The 22921-nt window shown below is 35.6% G+C and overlaps 2 protein-coding genes across 2 annotated transcripts; one reads left to right on the top strand and one right to left on the bottom strand.

Annotated features, from left to right (window-relative positions):
• Window positions 1–1243: 1243 nt before the first annotated feature.
• RPL9 (ribosomal protein L9) lies at window positions 1244–8109 on the top strand. Its single transcript, XM_088949527.1, has 7 exons — window positions 1244–1564; window positions 1725–1852; window positions 4565–4610; window positions 5177–5274; window positions 5361–5408; window positions 6752–6909; window positions 7870–8109. Exons 1-6 carry the CDS (start codon window positions 1418–1420, stop codon window positions 6870–6872), a joined length of 588 nt encoding a protein of 195 aa, XP_088805653.1. The 5' UTR covers window positions 1244–1417; the 3' UTR covers window positions 6873–6909; window positions 7870–8109.
• Window positions 8110–10340: 2231 nt separating this feature from the next.
• Window positions 10341–21509, bottom strand: LOC148847169 (transducin family protein / WD-40 repeat family protein). The gene is made up of 12 exons (XM_088951994.1): window positions 21083–21509; window positions 20768–20983; window positions 19561–20676; window positions 18003–18125; window positions 16961–17142; window positions 16631–16862; window positions 16236–16445; window positions 15961–16089; window positions 13110–13178; window positions 12629–12751; window positions 11007–11057; window positions 10341–10914 (listed from the first exon to the last, which is right to left on the bottom strand). Exons 1-12 carry the CDS (start codon window positions 21314–21316, stop codon window positions 10771–10773), a joined length of 2829 nt encoding a protein of 942 aa, XP_088808120.1. The 5' UTR covers window positions 21317–21509; the 3' UTR covers window positions 10341–10770.
• Between the last annotated feature and the right edge of the window lie 1412 nt (window positions 21510–22921).

The raw sequence follows: 22921 nt of genomic DNA, 5'->3' as shown, positions 1-22921 counted from the left end.
ATGCTTCTTAACAAAGGTGTCCATGTCAGCATAAATAACAATTTTCATGACCAAACTACCCTTGAATGGTGAGTTAGAGGAAATTTGGTATTTTTCAGTTTTTAATTTTCTTGTTTTTTTTTTTGCATTTTTAGTGTTTTGTTATAATTTCTATTTTTTTTACATTTTTCTATTTTCTACAATCTATAATTTTTTTGTGTTTTTTCTAAAATTTTTATTTTCTGATTTAGTTTTCAATTTCTATAGTTTCTATAATTCAAAAATATTTTTATTTTGTTTGCAATTTCTATAATTTTTATATTTTTGTAATTTCTATATTTTATGTATTTTATATTTGAAAATACTTTTTTTGAACTTTTTCCTTTTTTCATGCCTAAATATTAAAATTGTAATATATTAACACCCGTTAGTCAATTTAACGTGAAGTTAGTGACATGGTGAGTTTTAGACATTTTGAAAAGTTGTGGTGACTTTAAGAGAAATGTTGAAAACTCATGGTGAGTTTTAGACAATTTCCCATGCTTTCATGTTATTGGAATTATTAATTTAATTAATAGAATTTAATGATGAGAAGAAACAAAATGCCTTAAATATATGATTCAATGAGGGTGAATGCAAATTAATACATTAATTGTTGGATTTAATGAGAGGAAATGGAATGCATTGAATATCTTATAATTGTCTCTTCTCAACTCATTTAATATTAATAATTGATTACTATTTTGCCCTCATTTTTTATCAATAAATTTAAATATGTAAGGATAAATTTTGTCCTCAACAAATCTAGAAATATTCCTAAGGCTATTCATGCTTTTTAAAGTAGTATAGATTAATAGATCTATGGATTTCATTTTCCAAACAAATCGGAGAATCTAAAAAGTACAATTTTTTTTTTTTTTTGTTTTAAATGGTAGGGAAGAAGTTTAAGACAGATCTATGAATGATCTATTAAATCCATGAATTCATCAACAATTTATACCAAAAATAAATATTTTTAACTTTTTATAATTTAAAAAGTAAAAATCATAAAATAAAAAATAATTATTTTAGTAATTGAAATTTAAAGGTGCATATAATTTGTGTCTTGCACTCTTAGATCTATGCATCTTCTACTTCTCATGGATCTAATATAATATATTTTTAAACTAATTATGTTTTTAAATAATTAATTAATACTTTAACTTTAAAATAAATAATAACCTATTAATGGTTTAATACGGCCCATACGTGGGTATTATTTTGCGCCCATTGAAGTAAGAGCAATATGGTAGTTATCTGCAAAAGAATGGGGTATTATTTAGCAAAGAGACGAACAAAAACAAATGTAAAGCGGGTTCCCTGGGATCGAACGTTAACGAGGCTCAACGATAACAGATAAGAAAGAAGAGAGACCCAAAGAGGAGACAGAGGACTAGCAATGGCATCAACAGCAGCGTTATCGTGGAGTTCCTCCTCCTGGTTTCAGAGCTTAGGTGGAAGGATAAACAGTGAGGTCTCAAAAATATCAGAGAAGGGGGTTGCAATGGCGGTTGTGGCTCAAAAGAAAGCCAAGAAGACCAGGAAGGTACTCGTCCATGAGATGAGATGTGGCCATGGCTACTTCGGTTTATCATTTTGCTCTTCTGGTAGCTAGGGTTTTTATTTTTCCTTGAAGACGGTGGTTTATCGGGTTTTCTATACTTTTTTGTTGAATTCTATTTGTGGGTCATTGCTGCTTTGTGCAGATAATTCTGAAGGAGGATATACCAGAGTTGGGAAAGAAAGGGCAACTTCTCGACGTCAAGGCTGGATTTTACCGGAACTACCTCTTACCCATGGGAAAGGCCCAAATTGTCACTCCCGTTTTACTCAAGTAATTATAAAAGAAAACACCTTTCGCTCTTATATTCTTCTTGTACATGAATTGGAACTGGAAGAGTCGAAAGTAGCTCTTCTGACTAAACCATATTATGCACAAATCTTGTTAATTTTTGTATGACTGTAATCTAGTTCACTTAAAACACATTTAGAAGATGTAGAGAAAAAGGATCAAGAATTAATCGGGTACTCAAGAAACGCGGTGGGTAGAGTAGTTCTGGAAGATATATATTCATCCATATAATGTAGGTTAACAGAAGCAAGGAAATATGAGAGATGACCTCTAAACAAGTTAGATACCTTAAAATCTTGTCTTCCCTTCTTTCATTGATCACTTTAACTAATTTCTCCTTTTCCTAAAGATTCAGACAGTAGGGCATGGACCTTCAAAGGCCCCAAGCAATATTACGGCTATCACAAGAATAACACTTCTACTCTATGGCTATTTAAGAAGTCCCCTTTCTCAAGCTCAAGGAATTTAGATGGGAAGTTGCCCATAATTGGATAACGTCAATCAATGCTACAAAACATGCTCAAATGGAAGATTTGTCTTTATGTCCACAGCTCATGTCTAGACAATGGGGATGCAGTGAATCACTTGTTCATCCATTGCAAGTTTACAGGTAAGTAAGGGCCATTACCCAATGATGGCCCCAGCAATCCGGGGAATTGGGAGGGTAGACCGGATATGGACCTAACTTTTCGCTTCTTTTTATTTTTTATTTTTTGCACAAAATCGTCTCTCTCAAACTCATGACTAGGGATGTCAACAGTATTTGAAAATCCGATTTCAAATTCGAGATTCGACATAATCGAATCGAATTCGGATATCCTATTCATACATCATACCGAATAGCTAATCGGATTCAAATTCAGATATGACCTTATTCGATTCAATAAATATCTGAATTCGACTGGTTATTTAATTCTTATATATAATATATAAATTTTTTAAATGTTTTATATAATTTATATATATAACAATTAAATTATATAAATAATTTATATATTTGTATACTTTATATAGATAAAATATTTATTTTATATATTTATTAATTACCTAAAATAATTAATTAGTCAAATTCAAATATTAATTTTCAATATCCGTTGGATATCGAATCGAATTCGGATATTGAATTTTTTAATTGGATTCAAATTCGGATATATATATATATATATATATATATATTATCAATAACAATGAAATTTTATTAATGATTGGGAGAATCAGAATTACAAGGGAAGGAGCTAAAGAATCTTTACTTCCAACAACCCAAAGTACATCCTGACCATGAGGCAATTACAAAACAGCCCAAAATATAGTGTTTCTGTTTACCTCTTGCCTAGCTAGACCATCTGCCGATGCATTTGCACTTCTCTTTATCCATGTACAATGAATTTCCGTGTCCTTGGTGAGCCACTTGAACTTCCTCTTTTCATTGCTGTATTTCCAGAGCATAGAACTGTCCTCTTTTGGCCAATTCACCACAATTTCAGAATCTATAATCAACTTTTTAACATTCATTTCCTTGACCCTTTGTATCCCTTCAATAGCTCCTAGAATCTCAGCTTGCCATCATTTGATTTTACCATTGCACCAAGTCTACTGGTAAGTGTATGTGTATCATTTTGAAGTAGTATGAACAGCGAAATCCCTAAGAATTTGTTAGCTCTTCTTTGGAATTGGCTTTTGCTTGTTTGTGAAACATTGATGCTTGTTGCAGTTTATTATGGTGTTTTGGAAAATCATTCCAATTAGGATGTTCTAAATTGGATCACCATTTTGGTTGCTAACTGGACATCTAATGATGGTAATTTCTTCAGAATATAGTAAGAGAACGGTTCCTCATAGTACAACTAGGCCTTTTCCTTCCTTGGAGTGTGACATACCCCCTGAGTCCTAATCCGGGATCCATAATACTGAATCTTGATGGCTACCCATTGGGAAATCGTTCAGCTTTTGGTGCCATGGTTACTGTTTCTTCTGGTAAGTTGGAGAAGGCAACTGTAACAAAACACAGATCCTTTTTGTGATATCAGGGATTTACACTTTCATATTCTTTCTGTTACAAAGAGAACTGCCATGGCCAGAAATTCTTGCACTTTGATAAGGACCATCAGAATATTTGCTTGAAAAAAAAAATGATCATAGCAGGCTCTGTTACCTTATTGGAGATGCTGGGTCCTTGGCTTCAGGTTTGAGTACCCCAATCAATTGGAGGCTTAAGTGGCCCTTGATAGAGTGCAATGGCAAACCAGGATTCACATAGCTCACTCCTACAGTTTAGATTTGTTGAGTTGAATTGAGTTGAGTGGTCAATGACTCTCATGTAGTTTTTCTCTTTTTCAGCTCTTATGCTTCTTGTTGTATTCTCTTATTTGGTCTTTCCAGCAAGTCTTTTTCCCTTGTTTCCTTCTTCCCATTTCCCTAACTTCACCTTATAAAATATCTTACTATAGATGAAAGAATGGACAAATAATGAAAAGGTTGGAGTTGACAACAAAGAAATAGCCATTAATGGAATATATAACAAATGAAAGGTTTCAGGTCACATGATGTGTATTACAAGGCATAAACATAAAAGTTTAGGAAAGCAATATTTTATTAACTTTTAGATAACCAGCATATGTATATGCAATATCTTGTAGAGAATATAATACTGTTTCGGATGTAAGGATGATGGTATTCTCCTGATTCTTTTGCCAGGGAAATTCGGATGGAAGAGGAGAGAATCGAAGCAGAGAAGAAGCGGGTAATTGACTAACAGACATTTATTTGTTATACTTATTTTTCCTTATATTGTAAACATAGTCAACTTTTCTTTTGATCTATCTGCTTATGCTAAAAAATATATGACAATGGATTCTTCTATTTTTGGTGGGTATTAGTTGGTTTTCACTGTTTCCTTTTGTGTTTTTTTTTCCATTTTTTCTTTTTATCATCCAATCTGGTCGTTGATCCATTTCTCATTTTAATGACCCTTCCTGTAGTTATAACCTGGTATTTTCTCTGGAATTGGGGTGGCATGGAGATTCTACATAATCAGGAACTCCAAACAGAGCCATAGCATATGAGAACCTTGGCTCTGGTAATTTGAAGACCCTTTCTCTGTCTTGTTGAGGACCTTGGGTTTGTTTTGTCTAATGTTGCAGCTAATTGAAGTGCATTTTCCAAACTATATTCACTTTGTGCCTTTTGGACCTTACAAGTACCATGCTCTCACCCTTTCTGTTGTTTCCCTTCTGGTGGAATTGTAACCCTAGCAATCTATCCAATCATGGGTAAGTTGTGGTTCTCATGTTATACCCTTTTGTGCAGGTAAAAGAAGAAGCACAACAGCTTGCTACAATTTTTGAAACAGTTGGAGCTTTCAAGGTGAAAAGAAAAGGCGGAAAAGGGAAACAAATCTTTGGAACGTAAGTGGATCTGTAATGCAAGTCTACACAACTTACTTGAATCATCTTTTCAATGCTGTGTCTCATAGGCACTTTTTTCTTTCCAGTGTTACTGCCCAAGATCTTGTGGACATTATCAAAGCACAGCTTCAAAGGTACCATGTCTGTATCCTTGTGTAGATTCATAAAAATATACTGTCAGAGATTGCCTAGCACATTAATACAAGAAATGATGCTAGTAGATGTTATTGGATAATGGAACATGATATTAGAGGATAGACAGTTAAGTAGATATTTGGTGTTTGTTATGCAATGATGTTCTAGTAATGTTTAATATGCAAATATTGTTCCATAAATGCCTAAATTGTTGTGATATTAGGAACATGGGGGGATTCTGCCTTTGCACATCATAGTGTAGGGACTGTACCTACCAACTCATTTTCAGACTGTGATGGAAAGCATCTCAGTGTTGGATCAACCAAATTTAGACCCTTTGCCTGTTTATTAATATTACTTTGAAATGTTTGAGATGAGTTTTAGTCAATGAGGTGTGTTATACTCCACCAAAGGGGCTACCCACCTATTCAACATTTCTGAATGAATGAGACTAAGGTTATATGTACTATCTGATGTGTCTGGAGTATCATATACTTTCTCATAGTTAAAATTAAATGCACAGTGAAATCATATAGATGGTTAATTAAAAAATGTTAATTAAATATTGATTTTTCTTGAATGCTTAATATATGTTTTCTCGTTACCATGTATTATTTCGTCTTCTTTATCTGTCAGGAGGTTAATATTATCTATATATAACAACACCCACCATCACCACAACTCTCATCATCATTTCCACCGCAACTGCCAATCTACAACTACAAATTGCTCCCACACCACCAATATACTATTTTTTTTCTAAATAGTTTTTTAGGGAAAAAAGATGAAAAATACAACTAACAGTAACTTAAAAAATGATTGTTTAATAATGTCATGAGCTAAAAAAAAAAACAAAAAAAAATAATAATAATGCCATGAGCTAACCATCACATATCTAGAAATGATTGTTTTCATAAATTTATTTTTATTAGTTTATTGGGAAAATTCCCTATTAGTACCCTGTACTTTGGGCCTGGTGTCACTTTGGTCCCCGAACTTTAAAACGCAACAATATAGTACCCAAACTTTCAAAATATGTCAATCCAGTACCTGCTGCTAATCAGTATGTTAATCAACTGTTAAGTTGCATTTGAAAAGACACGAATGCCCTTCAAGTGTCATCTAATTCTCTTTATCAACCATCCAAACATTGATAAAAAGTGAACAGGCCCAAAGTACAGGGTACTAATTGGGAATTTTCCCTAATTTATTATTTGAACAGTCAATTTCCATGACATTTACCTCCACACTAGTATTACAGATAATGAAATAGAAAGTACTTCTGTGTCATCTTTGATTGTGTTGATATAATACCCTTGCCTATCCACCTTTTTGCCTGTAGGGATGTAGACAAGCGGATTGTTTCTCTTCCAGAGATCCGGGAAACTGGAGAATATATTGCAGAACTGAAACTTCACCCAGAAGTTACTGCTCGAGTGAGATTGAATGTCTATGCCAACTAAGGACAAGCATTTTAGCCTCTTATCCAATAGAAAATATGTAAGCAACAACTTGCATCTATTAGACAAATGCATGGAATACAAATATACAATCTGTCAAACTTGAACTGTGATTGGAACCCCTCTCCCAAATGACAACATATTGGGGGCCCATCATTGCACAGTTAAACAATGATATAAAAGGAAAAAAAAAGACAAATGGTATTCCCATCCATCAAAAAAGGAAAAGGAACAAATGGTATACCCTTTATATACTCTATTTCAATCCTCTTTGGCCTTTGGTTTTTCTCATTTCATTTCTTTTTCTTTTATTTTTTACTTTCGTTTTATTTAATTTTTTTTGGGGTAGGGGGTTAGATTGGGTTTCAACAGAACCCTGTTTGCTATAAAATAAAGATAGATGATAGCATATTCAACAAAAGAGTCTGCTATGATACTGAAAAGTGAAAAGGTATCATATAACCAATTAACTGGTTATCATCCAATTCGTAACCAATCAACTGCTATTCATCCAGATTCAGATGGGCTTCCAATTGTTTAAAGTTTTTCAGGTATCATACCTTTCTGATATCATAAAAAGTACCTGAAAAATATTTCATCCAGAATACAGAAAAAAGTGCCAACTGTAGTTATCTTTCCATGTTTGTTTTATTTTATTTTTATTTGTACCCTTTGGCATTCTGTGACCCCTGTAGAGCTGCATGAATCTTTCACTCTGCAGCTGCTTGTAGGGATGATCACTTTAAGCCTAGTACCAAATTTCTGGGCTTGGGCCTGAGTTTTGTGTGCAGGCCCGGAAATTTGCAGGCTGGGTCTCATATATGTATTAAATAGAATGTATTTACATGCATAGGCCCAAATCCTGGCTGCTCCATGATCACCATTAGCAGCTTCACCTTTTTCATTATGTAATGAAAATCTCTTGTTCACCTAGAAAAAATCTTTACATCGAAATTATGATGAGTTGCTTGTTTACAACTGTTAACTTTTTCTATTGTAGGAGCAATGCTTAAAAATGCGATATCAAATCTACAGCAATGCCTGCTAAAGGATGCCATGCATGTAGATTTTGATGTGTTGATATTGAGTAACCTTCAGCTAAATCATTATTGTGTTTTTATTTGTTTCTTCTATTGTATGGTTCTCAAGAACTATGGACTAACTACGCTCTTTGTAACCTTTTTGGATAGTTTTCTGTATAACCAGGCATTCTACAGGCTAAAGGGAATTATTTAAGCCACCATGTTGATTGATATTGGTAAATAGAGAGCATGGGACCTGACCTTTTTGGTTTCCAAATGGGTACAGAGCATTAACATAGAGAGCCATGAAGAAAAAACCTCGTGGTGGAAGTGGAACCAATCAACTTTATCGGATAGTCTCAAGAATTTGATATTTGGATCCTTGATATCAAACCAACTCATGATGCTGTAGACCAGATGTTTGGCATCGATGATGGTTTCTTGAAAATCACTGCCATGTTAGAGCCACATCAACGTTAAAGGAATCGGTCTCTGTTGGTTGGCCAATTTTGGTGATTTTCAGAAATTTGGCCAAGATCAATTATTGAAATCAACCCTTTTCAGGGATCACCTTTTTTTATGGTTTCCTGATTTCTAGCTGATTTCGATTTTTTTGAGGATGATATGACATATAACATAACATTGAATAATAACTCTAATACAAAAATAAATCGGCCCTTAAAAATTAGTACCAACAGACTCAAAGCAGATTTCTCAAAAATTGGTTTACATGGCATAAATGATACCAAACAACAATTTTTGGTGACTTTTCAAAAACCACTGATTCTAGGTGATTTCTAGATAATCAGCAAAGAGGAATCATCATCAATGCCAAACATTACCTTAGTAGCTGAATCTCTGGCATCAAATCTAATCGCATTATATTAGGCCCAAGGTTAAGTAACATGAAGCCACAAGTCTTATAAAATTATACTTTCTACAACTAAGGGGATGTTTGGAACCGTGGCCGTTTTTCAAAAAAACAGTGCCACGTCGGATCTACATAGGCGTTTCAACAAATGCCCATGTATCTCATTGTTTGGTTCAGCCAATATTAAAAAATTGGGCATGCCTCGAAAATTGGGGCCCAACCGATCAAATTTGGCATTTCATGCATCAGTGAACCATTTCCCCCAACGGTTGACTGATGTGTCTCCTATGTGGTATTTACCTGTTAGCACATACATGAAAAACTGATGAAAATCACCTTACCAAATAGCATAGTATTGCTCACTGCCTGTGGCAGAAGTGCATTTTTTGTGAAAAAAGGGTCTTAAAAGTATGGGCGTTTTTTCTTAAAACTCGATTCCAAAAAGCGGCCACGCTTCCGAACACCATGTAAATAAGTTGGCTATAAATAAGACGTCAGCACATTTTAATTGCCTGTGTGAATAATACATGGGATCGACATCAGTGCTTTTAAACTGCAGCCAAACTGGATGGCCAGAATGGTCAATTTGTCATACCAATACGCCCATACCCTAATTGCTTGTTATAATCATATGCATTTGATTCGCTTCTTAGTGGATTTATCTCCATAAATACTAAAATTAATTATTTAATATATTTATAGATATTAATACAAATTGTATTGATTTTCTGAACATTTAGTTCTTTATTATGTATATAACTTATTTACTAAATGTTATTTGTCAATACAATTTGTATTAATAACCATTAGGACAAACTGTATATAATAGAAGATATATACTAATATAAACCATAATGGTTTATATTAATATCTCAAACCTCATATAAACCATAATGGTTATTTATGTATATAACTTATTTGCAGTCATAAAATTTATCTCTATTTTTATTAATATATTTTTTAAGGATTTAGTTTACTTTCCTAACATATCTCCATGTATATCCAAATCATATCACAGATTCACAATGTCTCCTAAAATTGCCTTTTCAAACCTTGACCACAGGTTGACCAATTTGATGTGGATAATTAAATGGAACCGCTTTTCCATTTGGGTGGCAAACCCACTCTTTTAAATTAATATATTAAATAATATAATTTATAGTAAATTTAAAAAGATGCTTTAATTTTATATCACATAAATTTAAAAAGATAAGTTCAATAGCAAATTGTATTGGTAGTAACGCGATCTGTGGCTGAATCTTGCCTCTCGACCCCATTAACTCCATTTAACTGTCATATATCCATAGACCTAAAAGATGGTAAAATGGTGAGTGAGACAGTAGAATTATAGCCCAACTTCCCCCGGCTATCCGAATCTTGGATAGAGAGGGGTGCACTATATTGCACATAAACATTGAAAAAAATTAAAAAAAAAAAAGCAGAGAAAATCAAAGTATACTTGCTGTGCCAAAATGACAGATATCAACACTGGCCAGCCTGGCCAAAGCCCCCAAGGCAAGATAGGGCTCGGCCTGGACCAAACTATAGGCTCCCAATCGCACACGGCAGCACAGTATATGTAAAACAATCAAATATCACCAATATCATTATAGATAAACATCCCAAGTAGCCGAACAATTTACTAAGATTGGACTCACTTTTCTCAAGCACATATTAACCAAAATCATCGTCAAAATTTACATCAGACTTGCCAGTCTCCAAGATGAATGAAAACAAAAAATGAGGATGAATTTTCCTTCTTTGGGCCCTAAATGCTTGTTACATCAAAACTGATAGACTGACTATTCATCATCTCTGGGCCCTAAACTGCAATTAAGAAAATCTCACCTTTTCGGTGATGTACCGTAACCGTAGATTATGTGACAAGCCTTAACCAACCAGCTCAGATCGAGATGTCAACCTTGATTTACAGCCTGGTTGACCATCGACATTTATCTCTAAATCCTTCGATGTGATAGAGCTCCTCTTATACTGCAAGCAAATCACCTCAGCTCTTCTGTTTCTTCTTTCTCCTCTTCTCTTCTCTTGGCTCCATTCTTGCTTCCAGACGTCTTGCTTGTCGTAAACGGATTTCTTCTACCTTTTTCTTGGCATCTCGGAATAGAGCATCAGATTTCAAAGACAAGTATTGCTGCAATACCAAACGAAAGTATGAAACTGGGACATTTTAAGTCTACTTGATACAATACAACATAATTGTCGGGACAAGCTAAATTTACTCACCTTGAGATGGTCCATTGCTGCAATATTAAAACCAATAATATCTTTGCAATCCTGACACAAATGAAAACACATTAGACCATCAACTACTCAGTCCTTGCTGGTTAACATGATCGTATCCAGAGAAAAATGTCCATCACACGAAGAAAAGAATCAATTGTAAGGAGACCTTGCTTCTTTAAAAAAACAAATATTAAAATGAAAAATGCATAGAAGTATTCGAAAAAACAAGACTATTTACATAGGACATTAATTGACCCTTGACATAAGCATGTGAAATTAAAGACAGAGAAAGTGCTTTCAAAATATTTATATTTTTTGTGATCATATCATATCAGTTGCAGAGAAATTATGGGGTCAGAAACTGAACTAAATTCTAATAATCAGTCAACGATGTAATATAAGACCACAAGAAAGTTTTAGGAACCCTAAATACATTAGGAGATAATATGCAAATGATAGTCTAAACAAATTAAAAATAAGTATAATAAAAGTAAAATGATTAATAAGGCTTATGATGAAAACCCTAATCACCAATTTGTGGCTTCCCGGCACCAAGCGACAAGAATGAACAATTTATACATTAAGCAGTAATTGATTTTGATGAGAACATGGTATCAAGATTGAAAGCTTGGCTATAATACACAAGTTTGAAAGCAACAAGAATGAACTTACAAAAGCACAAGTTTTGAAAAGCTTGGCTATAATACCGGGAAAAAAAAAAAGGCTTGGCTATCAAGTTTGAAGGAAAAACATAGAAATGTATGTACATGGTATATAAAAATGGCTGAAAACAAGGGGTATGAATAACATTTGTCCTAAACAAGTATCTAAGAAGTACTCTAAGAAATGGATCCTGAATCAAGAAATTGAATTTTTTTTTCTTTGGTTTTTGATGGATTGAATCAAGAGATCATTCAATGGTCCCAATGGCAACAACAGCCCATCAATAGCAATATAAACAATGTTGGTTCAGTAAAGACACATTAAAATGAGCTAGTAGGTTAGGGCAAAACATTTTTTATCTCATAAATGTTTGACCACATAATATGGGAGAGGTGGAGAAGGATGTCAACCATATAGTAGATAGAGCTGGCTCAAAAGATTCATTCATATTGAACTGCTGTGTAACCCAGGCAATACCAAATTGCCAATTAAACCGAAGGAAAGCTTTGGTTAGAAAGACCATGCTTTCTAGAGACAAAGTTAGGACAACCACTAAACATGACACATCAATATAATGATTAATGAGCACAGCATAAATGAGATTTTTCAAAAAGATAAGTGGCACAAGTAAAATGTGAAATAGCAAACTAAATTCAGAGACCATGCTTCAATAAAGATATGCAGCAAAACCACAAATTTGGGGAGAAGCCTCTCAAACTAACAAATTAGTGATATTGCACCAAATTTCATTAAAAAGATCATCCTCATAATGCTATAAATTGCTTTTGCAAATCTATTCTCAACAGACCTAAAATTGATCAATATTCTGCCTCTGTACAGATATGCAGAAGATTTAAGTCCCCATCTAATTTCGGTTACTATTATTTTCTACTAAGGAAATATTGATAACAAAAAGGGGCACACCTTGATCAATGCATAAAACTAGATCAAAAGATTACCTTAATTCTTGCATAAAGAATGTCTTTAAGAACAGTCAAGACAGGCCTGGCAGCAGGAGTAGTAATCAATTGGTTATGATGTATTTGCAAGAGAACTGTACCAATCCTGCAAACAAGCTCGACCTGCATTCCAACAGAAAGTAAATTAGAAAGATGTGGTGATACCTGGGCCACCCGCCACCAAGATCAACAAATAGGAAGAACCAAAAATTACATATTCCGGCACACTTAAAAAGGAAGAGCAAAATATCCCCATGAACAAACATTGTTTTCAAGAATTCCAATGAAGGCAGCAATGAAATGCCTTGCATTGCAAACTCGAATCAGGAAACAATGCAAAACTGATGGAAAAACCCAGCAATCAGATTATAGAACAAAGAAAAGGGAAACATAAAAACCATTTTAAATAACTTGATAATACATGGTAAACATATAACTGTGCAGTCAGGTGTACTACATATTTGTGCATTTAAACCCTTACCCTATCAGGATTGGAAGCCCAATCCTTCAAGTAAGACATAAGCTTCAAGGCATCTGAAAATGGTAAGGACTGCAAACAAAAAGCCTCTGGTTAGTGTATCATCCACAAAGAAGTTGTTAACCAGAAGCTAAGAAAATCTCCAAGTAGAACCAAGACGCAAAGGAGAAGAGAGAATATTCAAGATACTAGAAAAAGGTCATTTATTTTAAAAAGCATAAAAAAATACTAAATGCATTAAATGCTAGAAGGAAATATTGGTGCTACAGAATTTTACCAAGCATATAAGCAGTTTCACTATTGGTTACTTTACAGCAAATGCACCCAACACTACAGTGACTCCAAACAATATGAAAATCACAAATATCTGAAATGAAAGTCATAATGAAATAGAAATTACGACAGAAGCAGAAATTCATATAGAAACAACATGGATAATATGCAACCCAAATGCCTCATCCACAGTACCCAAGTTGAAACCCAAGAATGAGCAAGAGTGTATATAGTACCAACTGTATGCTCAAATCAGGACCACTCACAAACACACCACAGCAAGGCAGCCAGGTTATAGGTAAACACCACAGTCACAGACTCCCCCAATGACCCATAAAATATATTAAAGAACATATATACAAGTAACAAATATTTCATTAACACCACCCAACAATGGAGCCTTGATACATCAAAAATTAAACATAAACAACTAAAGCCTGATACATATTACATCCCAGCCCAGAATAACCCCAAAGTAGCTGCTCATCATCACCCCTGCTCTTGCCAAAGAACCCGCCATCATGTTTGCACTTCCATGGACCCAGTTGAATGAGATGTTCAAGAGGCACCTTGATAGTTTGCCTGACTCACCAGGTGTCTAAACTCCAGAGGGAATAATGCTCAAGCTTCCATCCAAGAAACTACAGTTTGGTAGTCACCCTCCACTTCCACATCTTTCACTTTTTTATCAATAACTGCATCTTTCATTAAGAATTTTAAAACAGAGTACAAATGTGAATACAAAGGAGGAGAGGTAAACCCTCTTAACTCTCCTCAAACTCTTAATCAATGTTACAATTTTGTTTCTTCCACCCCTTGTTTCTTCTGCATCTTTCATTTCCTGCACCTTCATCAGTTTCAGACCTTGAATTAAAGCCAATATTTCATCCCACAAAGAATTAGCTTGTCCAATTGATACTGAGAAGCTGAGGCCTATGTTGCCAGAATGGTCCCTAACAGCTCCTCGCACACCTGAGTCCCTGACAACCCTGGGTTTCGCAAATAACACCAGTCAAAATTAAATTTAAGTCTCACTACAACTGGGGCAATCCAATTTGCTATGCTTTGCTGCCTCCTGATCTGGAAATCATCCATGGCTACCAGCCTCTTGGAATGTCACTTAGGGTAATTCCTTTGAACTCATCATATTAAACCCAGTGAGCAATTCTTATCATGGTGATTTTTTTTTTGTTTATCAATGACAGAATTTCGTTGAGATTAATTAGGAAGCATTACAATAAAACAGAGGGAGGTAAACTGTCTTAACTCCCCCACAAGCAAAAAAGAACAGAATTAGAAAGAAGCCCTATACACCCCTTGCTTAGCTAACCTGTCAGAAAAGGAATTTGCAGTTCTTTTAACCCAGCTGTACATAATTTCAATATCCTTTGCCAACCATTTATTTTTTTTCCTCTCATTGTTGTATTTCCACAAACCAGGCTTGTCTTCCTTTAACCAACTTGCTACTATCTCCGAATCTCCTTCAAGAATCAGTCTCCTAATATCCAGTTCTCTTGCTCTTTGCATCCCTTCCAAGGCTGCTGATATCTCAGCCCTGAGAGAGTCACCCTCTCCAATTGGGCCAGAGAAAAGGGCTATAGTATTCCCTTCCTCATTTCTGAAAACCCCTCCAATTCCTGATTGTCCTGGATTCCCAATGCTGCTGCCATCAAAGTTTAATTTTATATACCCAGCAGGAGGGGGGATCCAAGGACTGATGATCCTCTTGACCTGGACCGACTGTGCTATTTCTTTCTTCCCACAAAGACCAACATACAGCAGCCCTAATCTTTTTTTTTTTTTATCAATAACACCAGCCCTAATCATGGTGAATTCTATTGCTTCCCCTCTACTTGCTTATACTGATCCATGAAAATTCTGGCATTCCTCTAACTCAACAACCCCCATAGAACTGCTCCTCTTGAACATTGCCACAATATGTCAATATCTTTTGCCTTTGGGTGTGGAGCAGCTCATTATGGAAGATCTAAAAAGGTGTGCAACTACAGATGGTGCCTCCCAATCTCTTCCAAATAGAGAAAGTTTTTTTTTTTTTTTTTTGAGAAGTGTTAACCAAGATTCATGTAAGAGAAGGTGAACTGCTGAATTGCTGAAAACCACCCCATCACTTCTGTTGAAAAATCTGACAACCAGTGTTTCTAAAACCAAAAGAATTGCTGGATTGCAGTCCAAAAGTCTGTCTGTCCAGTTCACTCCAGGTCTGCTATAGAATCCACTCCATCTTTATGTTACTACACTAGAACTCCAATTTTCCCTATGACAAAAAAAGTGGCTAAGAAGCATTATTTTCAATTGGGATTTGGACCCTAATTAGGAAGCACAAACAAAGAAACCAATTAAACAAGTCATAGCTTCGGAAGTGCCAACTCATTTAACCCAATAATGCAAGCGTCAACTCAGGTCACTTTATCTTTAAATTCAAATAAACAAAGTAGGAAAGGCATTAGAGAAAGTTTACACTATAAACACTACAACTTGATTCTAACTTAAATAAGCAGGAAAATATATTGGACGCTGACTTGATTTAAGATCTTAATTAGAACTAAAAAAATTCCCATACCAGCAGTGTCTGCTCCAGATCATTGGTGTGAACATTTGAAATTGCACGAAGAACATAATCAGATGGAGAGAAGCCAAGCATCATAACATTTGGATGAAAATCAGTTGCCTTTCCACCCTCGTTCTCCTCCTGAAAATATATAGTGATGACAGTATGAAGTCTACAATTTCTTAGGCCATGGATTAGGATTCAATCAAGTCAGTTTTCAACCAAATTTCAATTTCCATAAGTTATTTCATTGGGAAAATTAATAAAATAGATAAGAATTAAGATACCGTATGCTGAGCCATTCGTTTCAACTCTTCCTCTGCCATGTCTAATGCATCAATAATCAAATCAGTTGCAGTAAGGGTCTCCTTTGTTTTCTTCCCTGCTATGCCCACAGCTCCCTCTTCTGGGAGGTCTTCCTTTGGTGCATATCTACTCTCAAATGAGTTGTCAAGGTCAGATTCAAGCATCTCTTCCAACCTTTTCTCTTTCTCTTCCTGCGTATCCAAAATGTCTATTAAGTGAAATTGGAAATGATCGCAAATTTCCACCATTAGGTTTCTCATCAAACCATTCAAAAGGAAAATGGTAATTAAGCTACCATTATTTCCAAACAAAATGATAATACGGCCTTACATCTATGCAACTATACCAGATGAAACAACTAAATAAAAGCATGTACCTCAATAAAGAAGGGTTCTTCAGTGCGGTCCCAACGACGTATAGATCTGTCATGGGATCCCGTTACAACAAAATCACCTCGGTTGCTGATTGAGAGACACCAAACTTCAGAATGGTGCCCTTCAAGAGTCAAAAGCAACTGAAATTTATCAGCATCCCAGTATTTAACAAGGCGATCTTTCCCCACACTAAACACATAATGGGTATTACGCACAAATTGCACTGACATAACACTGCCATGGAAACAGTTTATTAGAACTTCATGAGTTGTTTCATTTTGTATGCAAAATCCATCATACTTTAGTGATAAAACACTGTATAAAAAAGAAACCTGTCTGCATGAGCAAAAATAGATTTGTGACAATCCCCAAAATCTAGACCCCAAATCTTCAAATTTTTATCTGCAGAACCACTAACTAATAGATCTCCATCTGATGAAATATCCATGCAAAGCACAGGAAGTTTGTGACCGTATAGAGAGAGGAAGTTTTTCAGTGAGTCCATAAATAATACCTGCAAAGGGTTGATTCAACATGGTTAGTAGAAGTTCTAGTATTAGGCGATTTTATGACAGTAATTAGCATCTAACAGGACCAAAAAAACGCATCTAGAAGTTGGAATGAGTATATAGATTCAGATATCCCATAAGGGAATTCTTTATTGAAAAATCTCTTGTTGGCAGAAGAAAGAGGGGGTTGGGATGTGATAAAAATCAAAGTAACTATACCAAAACCAAAAAAAAGGATCATCCACTTAAGTGTACCAGGTAAACCTTGTAATTAGGTAGTAGTAACCATTTGAAATGGCATTAGAGATTATTAAAAAGCATTATTCAGGAACTGATACCTGGGACATGGCAGCTATAGTCTTCCTTTTCTTTGCTACCATAGTGAATACTTCCTTATGGAAGAAGGCATATCCTACTCTTAGTATTTTTTCACATACGGCAACTTGTTCCATTTCTTAGGTGAAGGTACCCAGCCATCTGATCTTTTTGGCCTCTTGTAATAATTGCTGATGATTATAATCTGCCATTCTCTTGATTAATCAGAAAGAATGCAACTTACTGCATATAGACCCTTTAGTAATTATTTTTGCTTCTATTGCACAAGCTTGATTTTCATCATTCCCAAAAAGGAAGGAAAAGAATACTATAAAGTTAAAACCCAGTATGGAGTTAGAGACAACAATACCAACGCACCATAAATAAATATAGAGAAAGTAGCTATATGTCAGTGCAAGCAGTACAAAACATACAAGTGATATTGGAATGTTGGACAAAGAGAATATTCTCTAGAATAAATGAAAATATGAAAGTTTTCTTTGTCATCCAAAAAAAACTCTAACTTCAGAGTAAAAGAAGCTACACTGACCCTTATTGTGCAATCCAACAGGGCAACAGTAATGTATTTGGCATCAGGACTCACTGCAACAACAAGAACATCATCTTCCATTTTCAGAGTCCTTACATTTGCCACAGTGAGGTGCGTAGAATCCTGGAAAGATGAGCATGTTAAACACAAGAAATGAATCAACCAACTTAAAATCCCAAGCTAATGAGATGTTTTAAATGGATGCAAATGTTAGTATGTTACAACAACTTCCAGAGCTCAAACTTCAAAAACAATATTTTGGATGGAAAGAACAAAATGCATGCACATGGTATAGACAGCTGCTAATGACTCCACAAAATATATCCTATAAAAAGATATGAGTTTGTTCTTCAAATTGAGAGAGCATGCATACGCACACACACAAGAGAGAGAGAGAGAGAGAGAGTTCATCAAAACCCATTCATTCATTTAGAATTGTCAATTAACTGAGTCTGAGCTAAATTCTAATGGGTTGTATCTAAACCTGAGTTTCAACTAAAAGAGCAAGAACCATGTTAGTGTGGGTTCAGCTTGGTTTGGGATTTGTCCACTCAGATATCATAATAAAGTGATTTACTTATGAATATTAAGACAAGGTTAAATTGATTAATTAATTTGTTTTTTTATCAGCTAGATCAATCAATTTGTTGTTTTTTTTATAAGCGATCAATCAATTTGTTGTTAACCATTTCTTATCAAAAAAAAAAAAAATTGCCGTTAACCATAAGCACTGTCTATTTACCTTGTGGGTAGCCTTTATAGGCTTAAGACCCTTGGTCCTTTAACGGAACTATGCTAAAACTAGACATAAAATGATTCAAACAAATCCTGCACCAAACAGAATTTTGGCAAACCAATCCTGAGAAAATCACCTTACACTTGTAACAAGGCTAAGCTGGGCCTGTTTACAACCCAAAGTTCCCGATATTAAGACAAGCTGGGTAAACTGAGTTGGGCCTGATTACTACCCAAAGTTCCCGACATTAAGCAAAGCTGGGTAAAGGTCAGCTCAACTTGTTGTCTTGTTCACAACCTTGGTTGTTTACTCATCAATGCCTTAAAGAAAATCTGGAATGTGAAAGTAGCTGGAGCCAGCTAGGGCTATCAATGGTCGGGCAAACCCAATAGACCCAAACCAAACCAACCCAATTAAGTACCTCAAACCCAGACCGGTAGAGATTTGTAAGTGACTCAAACACAGGTAATCGATGTAGCAGCTTACTTTGAAATCCAAAAAAAAAAAATGAAGAATCCACTGATTTATTGCAAAAGCATGGTGCTTAAGAGTTTCCAAAAAGAAAGTTCTAACTGAGCTCCCAAATTATCATTGCTATATAGACATCAGGAAACAACAGCACAAGAAAATTCTTTGCTAGATGACCAATGTTTTACAAAACAACTGAAGGGTTATAATTATTGTTGCTAATAATATCAGCCTTATTACATAAGGTTGTGTATTTCCCAGATTTTTCAGGAAATATGCAAAACAATATAAACCGAACAAGTTAAACTAAAGTGGAAATGAAAAGAATAGAGTATGAGAGACAAGAGAATGCACCTGACCAGGATTCTGCATAATCTGATACTCCCAAAATTTAACATCATGATCTGCACTTCCTGTGACAAAACCACTTCCATCTGGAGTTGTTGCAATTGACCGTATAGAGCCACCGTGAGCTTCTACAACTTCAGTACATGTGCCACTCCCAACATTAATGATTTCCAGTGTCCCACTTTTAGTACCAACAAGTGCATACCGGTTACCAGGAACAAATGAACTACAAAGACCATATCCAGAGTCAATAGTACGAAGGCAAGAACCAGTACTTGGATTCCATATCTTTACAGCATTGTGACTAGTTGACAACAAGAGAGTATTATCTGAGCTGAGTGTAACACTTCTAACATCGGAACGATGCCCTTGAAGCTCAATAGAAAGGATTTTTGTGGATGTACTGCTTTCAACAGAATACACCTCCAGCAAATTATTGTTCAGAGACAACGCTAGTGTGGCAAGTGAGTTCTTTGAAGCAATCGGGGAGAAAGCAATGGAGCATATCTTCTTGCTAGCACGTAAAGTTTGAAGAAGCTTAAAAACATCAGAAACTACAACAGGGACATTTCCTTCTTCTCCAGCAACAGGATTTCTGTCCCCATTTTCGGTTACCTCCCGAGCCCCTTTTGCTGACTTCTTCTCTTTCCGGTGAATTCTCCTCTTAGCTTTACGCTTGGATTCAGCCTCATCCAAAACCCTGAATATATCTGTTGTCTTCCCAGCCACTTGACATGCAAGTAGACTTCCAGACTTATTAAATCTCAAAGTGGCAACCCTATCCTTGCTTTGCCGCTGGATTTCACCAAATGGCTTCAAGACGTCCCATTTGTTTCCAGCAGCATCATCCCCATTGTTTACAATTTCAGAACCATTTGAGTTCGCGGAAGTTTCTCTATCAACCAACTCATGCTTTATCGTGTAAAACCTAAGTTCGGGATCCGCCGACCCAGTAACCAAATATCTCTCCTCTGGGTCAACATCTATAGACCAAATTTCACTATGATGACCACTAATTATTTGCATACAATGTTGTGTTTCAAGATCCCACACTCTCAAGAACTTGTCCTTGGAAGAACTAACTAGCTTTTTACCGGATTCCAAGAAAACAACATCGGTCACCTACGCACAAACAAAGTTCAACCCAGTATTTCCACAGAACTTAGATTACAACTTGAAACAAAAACACACATTACAGAAGAAAACTGCACACCTGATCCCGGTGCCCACGAAGACGGAAAAGTCCGACCTCGCCGACGACATCCCACACGATAACATCGTTATCCTTGCTTCCGGAAGCGAGCAGAGAACCAAGCTTATTGTAACGAAGAGCGGTAGTTGCACCTTTATGCCCATTCAGTGTGACCTCACAAGTTCCTTTAATACAATCCCAAATCCTAATACTCCCATCCGCATAACCACTTGCTATCTACAAACAACCCAGTCGTCTTAATTTCGCAACTATTACCAAAGATAGAAATACCATTAGCAATTTGAAAGAAACGAAGAAAAGGATAGATTTTATTACCGAAGAGGAGTCAGAGGAAGCGATGGCAGTGACGGCAAGTGAGGGGCCATGAGATACGGGAGAGGGGGAGAGGGCCTTAGAGCAGATGCCCTGTCTAACATTCCAAATGGCGAGGTTTTCAAGGGCAGGGGCGAGGAGGAATTTGCCGGAGCTGTCGAAGCTGATGTTGGATTCAATTGAAACTACCACCCCAAACACTGCGACCGGCTCGTATCTGAGGTAGGACTTAACCATCTTCGCCGCTGCTTCTGCGACAGGAGAGCAGCGGCTCGCAGTGTGGCAGAAACCTCGCTAGTTCGTCGGCGTCACTGCGGTGGTTGCTCGAAGCCGCTTGTTATGTGCTTGCTATGTTCCAACTGCGAAGCCCTACTTCTGTGTTTCCCGCCGCCTTGGTGCTTCTTTTGACAACAGGAGAAAGAAAGAGAACGTTGATGAGCTAATGTTGTTGGGTAAAAGTACGGCCCGCCTTCCTTACGTTATTGGGCCCAGGATTGGCCCAAATAGTAGAAACACATAAAACCCCAAACGGATCTCTACTTCGGCCCAGAAATGTGTGCTTCAATTTTGTTCAGAGCCCAGACTGAGGCCCATTACTTGTGGGAGTCAAATTAGCAAGGAATAAGACCTGAACCAAGTAGAAAAAAAGAAAACAGTATGAATTGATTGAGAGTTGATACCCAGTTAGTTACCCATCACCGAACTACTGCAAGTTCTTGTGCAATAAGGCACTGGCCAGATATTGCAATGGTAATTAGGGCTGTCAATGGGTTGGATTTATCTGACGGATCCGAATCAATCGAACTGATTATGATGGTTCTGGTTCTACAATTTTATCATGATTAATAATTGGATTGGTTCTAGTTATTGTCAGTTTCAAACTGATTCAGACCCAGAACTAATTATTTTATTAAATATATATATATATAAGATTTTTTTTATTTTTTCTATAATTTTTATCATACTATATGTTTGAAATGATGAATTTAAAAAATATATATAAGATAATATTAGTTAAAAATGTTCAATTTATTAACATATAAATAATTTAGCATCTTTATCATTTTTATTAAGATTACATTATCAAAATTTAAATTTAAGTTATTATTTAAACAAACAAATATAGTTTTCAAGCCAGGCCGCTGTTTACATCCCCACCACGCCAGCCTGCAGTTAGTATGATGTTTTTGTAACCCTATGCCCAAGATAAAACCTTTAAGTTTCATGACAATAAGGGTATTTTTTTCTGATTTCATTGGAGGGCTACACATCCTCCAACCCATAACCCCCCAACGACCCAGGTGCAGGCAAGACCACAGGATTCAATACCAAGTTTTTTGCTACGATCAACAGGCGACCTTACCAACCAGCTGGTTGTAGGAGTGCAAATGGATCGGATTATGATCAAATCCGATCTTATTTGGTTGAATTCGGTTCATCCATTATCGGATCTTCAAATCATATCCTATGATCTAATCAGAAATCAGATCGGATTCGGATCCCCCCCTCATCTGATCCGATGTGTTATATATTTATAAATATAAATATATATGTTATTTATTTATTTATAAATACATTATTTATATTACATTTTTATAAATTTATTATATTATTTATTTTTTATAAAAACATGTATATATGATGAAAAATACTTATTTTTTTGTTTTTTTCTGTATTTAAATTGGTAAATTTTATTTTCCTTTTAATAATTTATTACTTTTTAAAGCAAACAAGTTGAATCAAGTCAAATCCAAAGATCCAATAAGATCCAAATTCAGATCGAGTTCTATTAGATCCAATCTGATATTCAGATTGGATCAGATTTGAGTATACCCTGATTTG

This window comes from Nelumbo lutea, chromosome 6 (genome assembly GCF_056320005.1).
Source record: "Nelumbo lutea isolate HS-2025 chromosome 6, American lotus-T2T, whole genome shotgun sequence".
Lineage (NCBI taxonomy): Eukaryota > Viridiplantae > Streptophyta > Magnoliopsida > Proteales > Nelumbonaceae > Nelumbo > Nelumbo lutea.
This window is presented reverse-complemented; position numbering and strand designations above follow the sequence as displayed.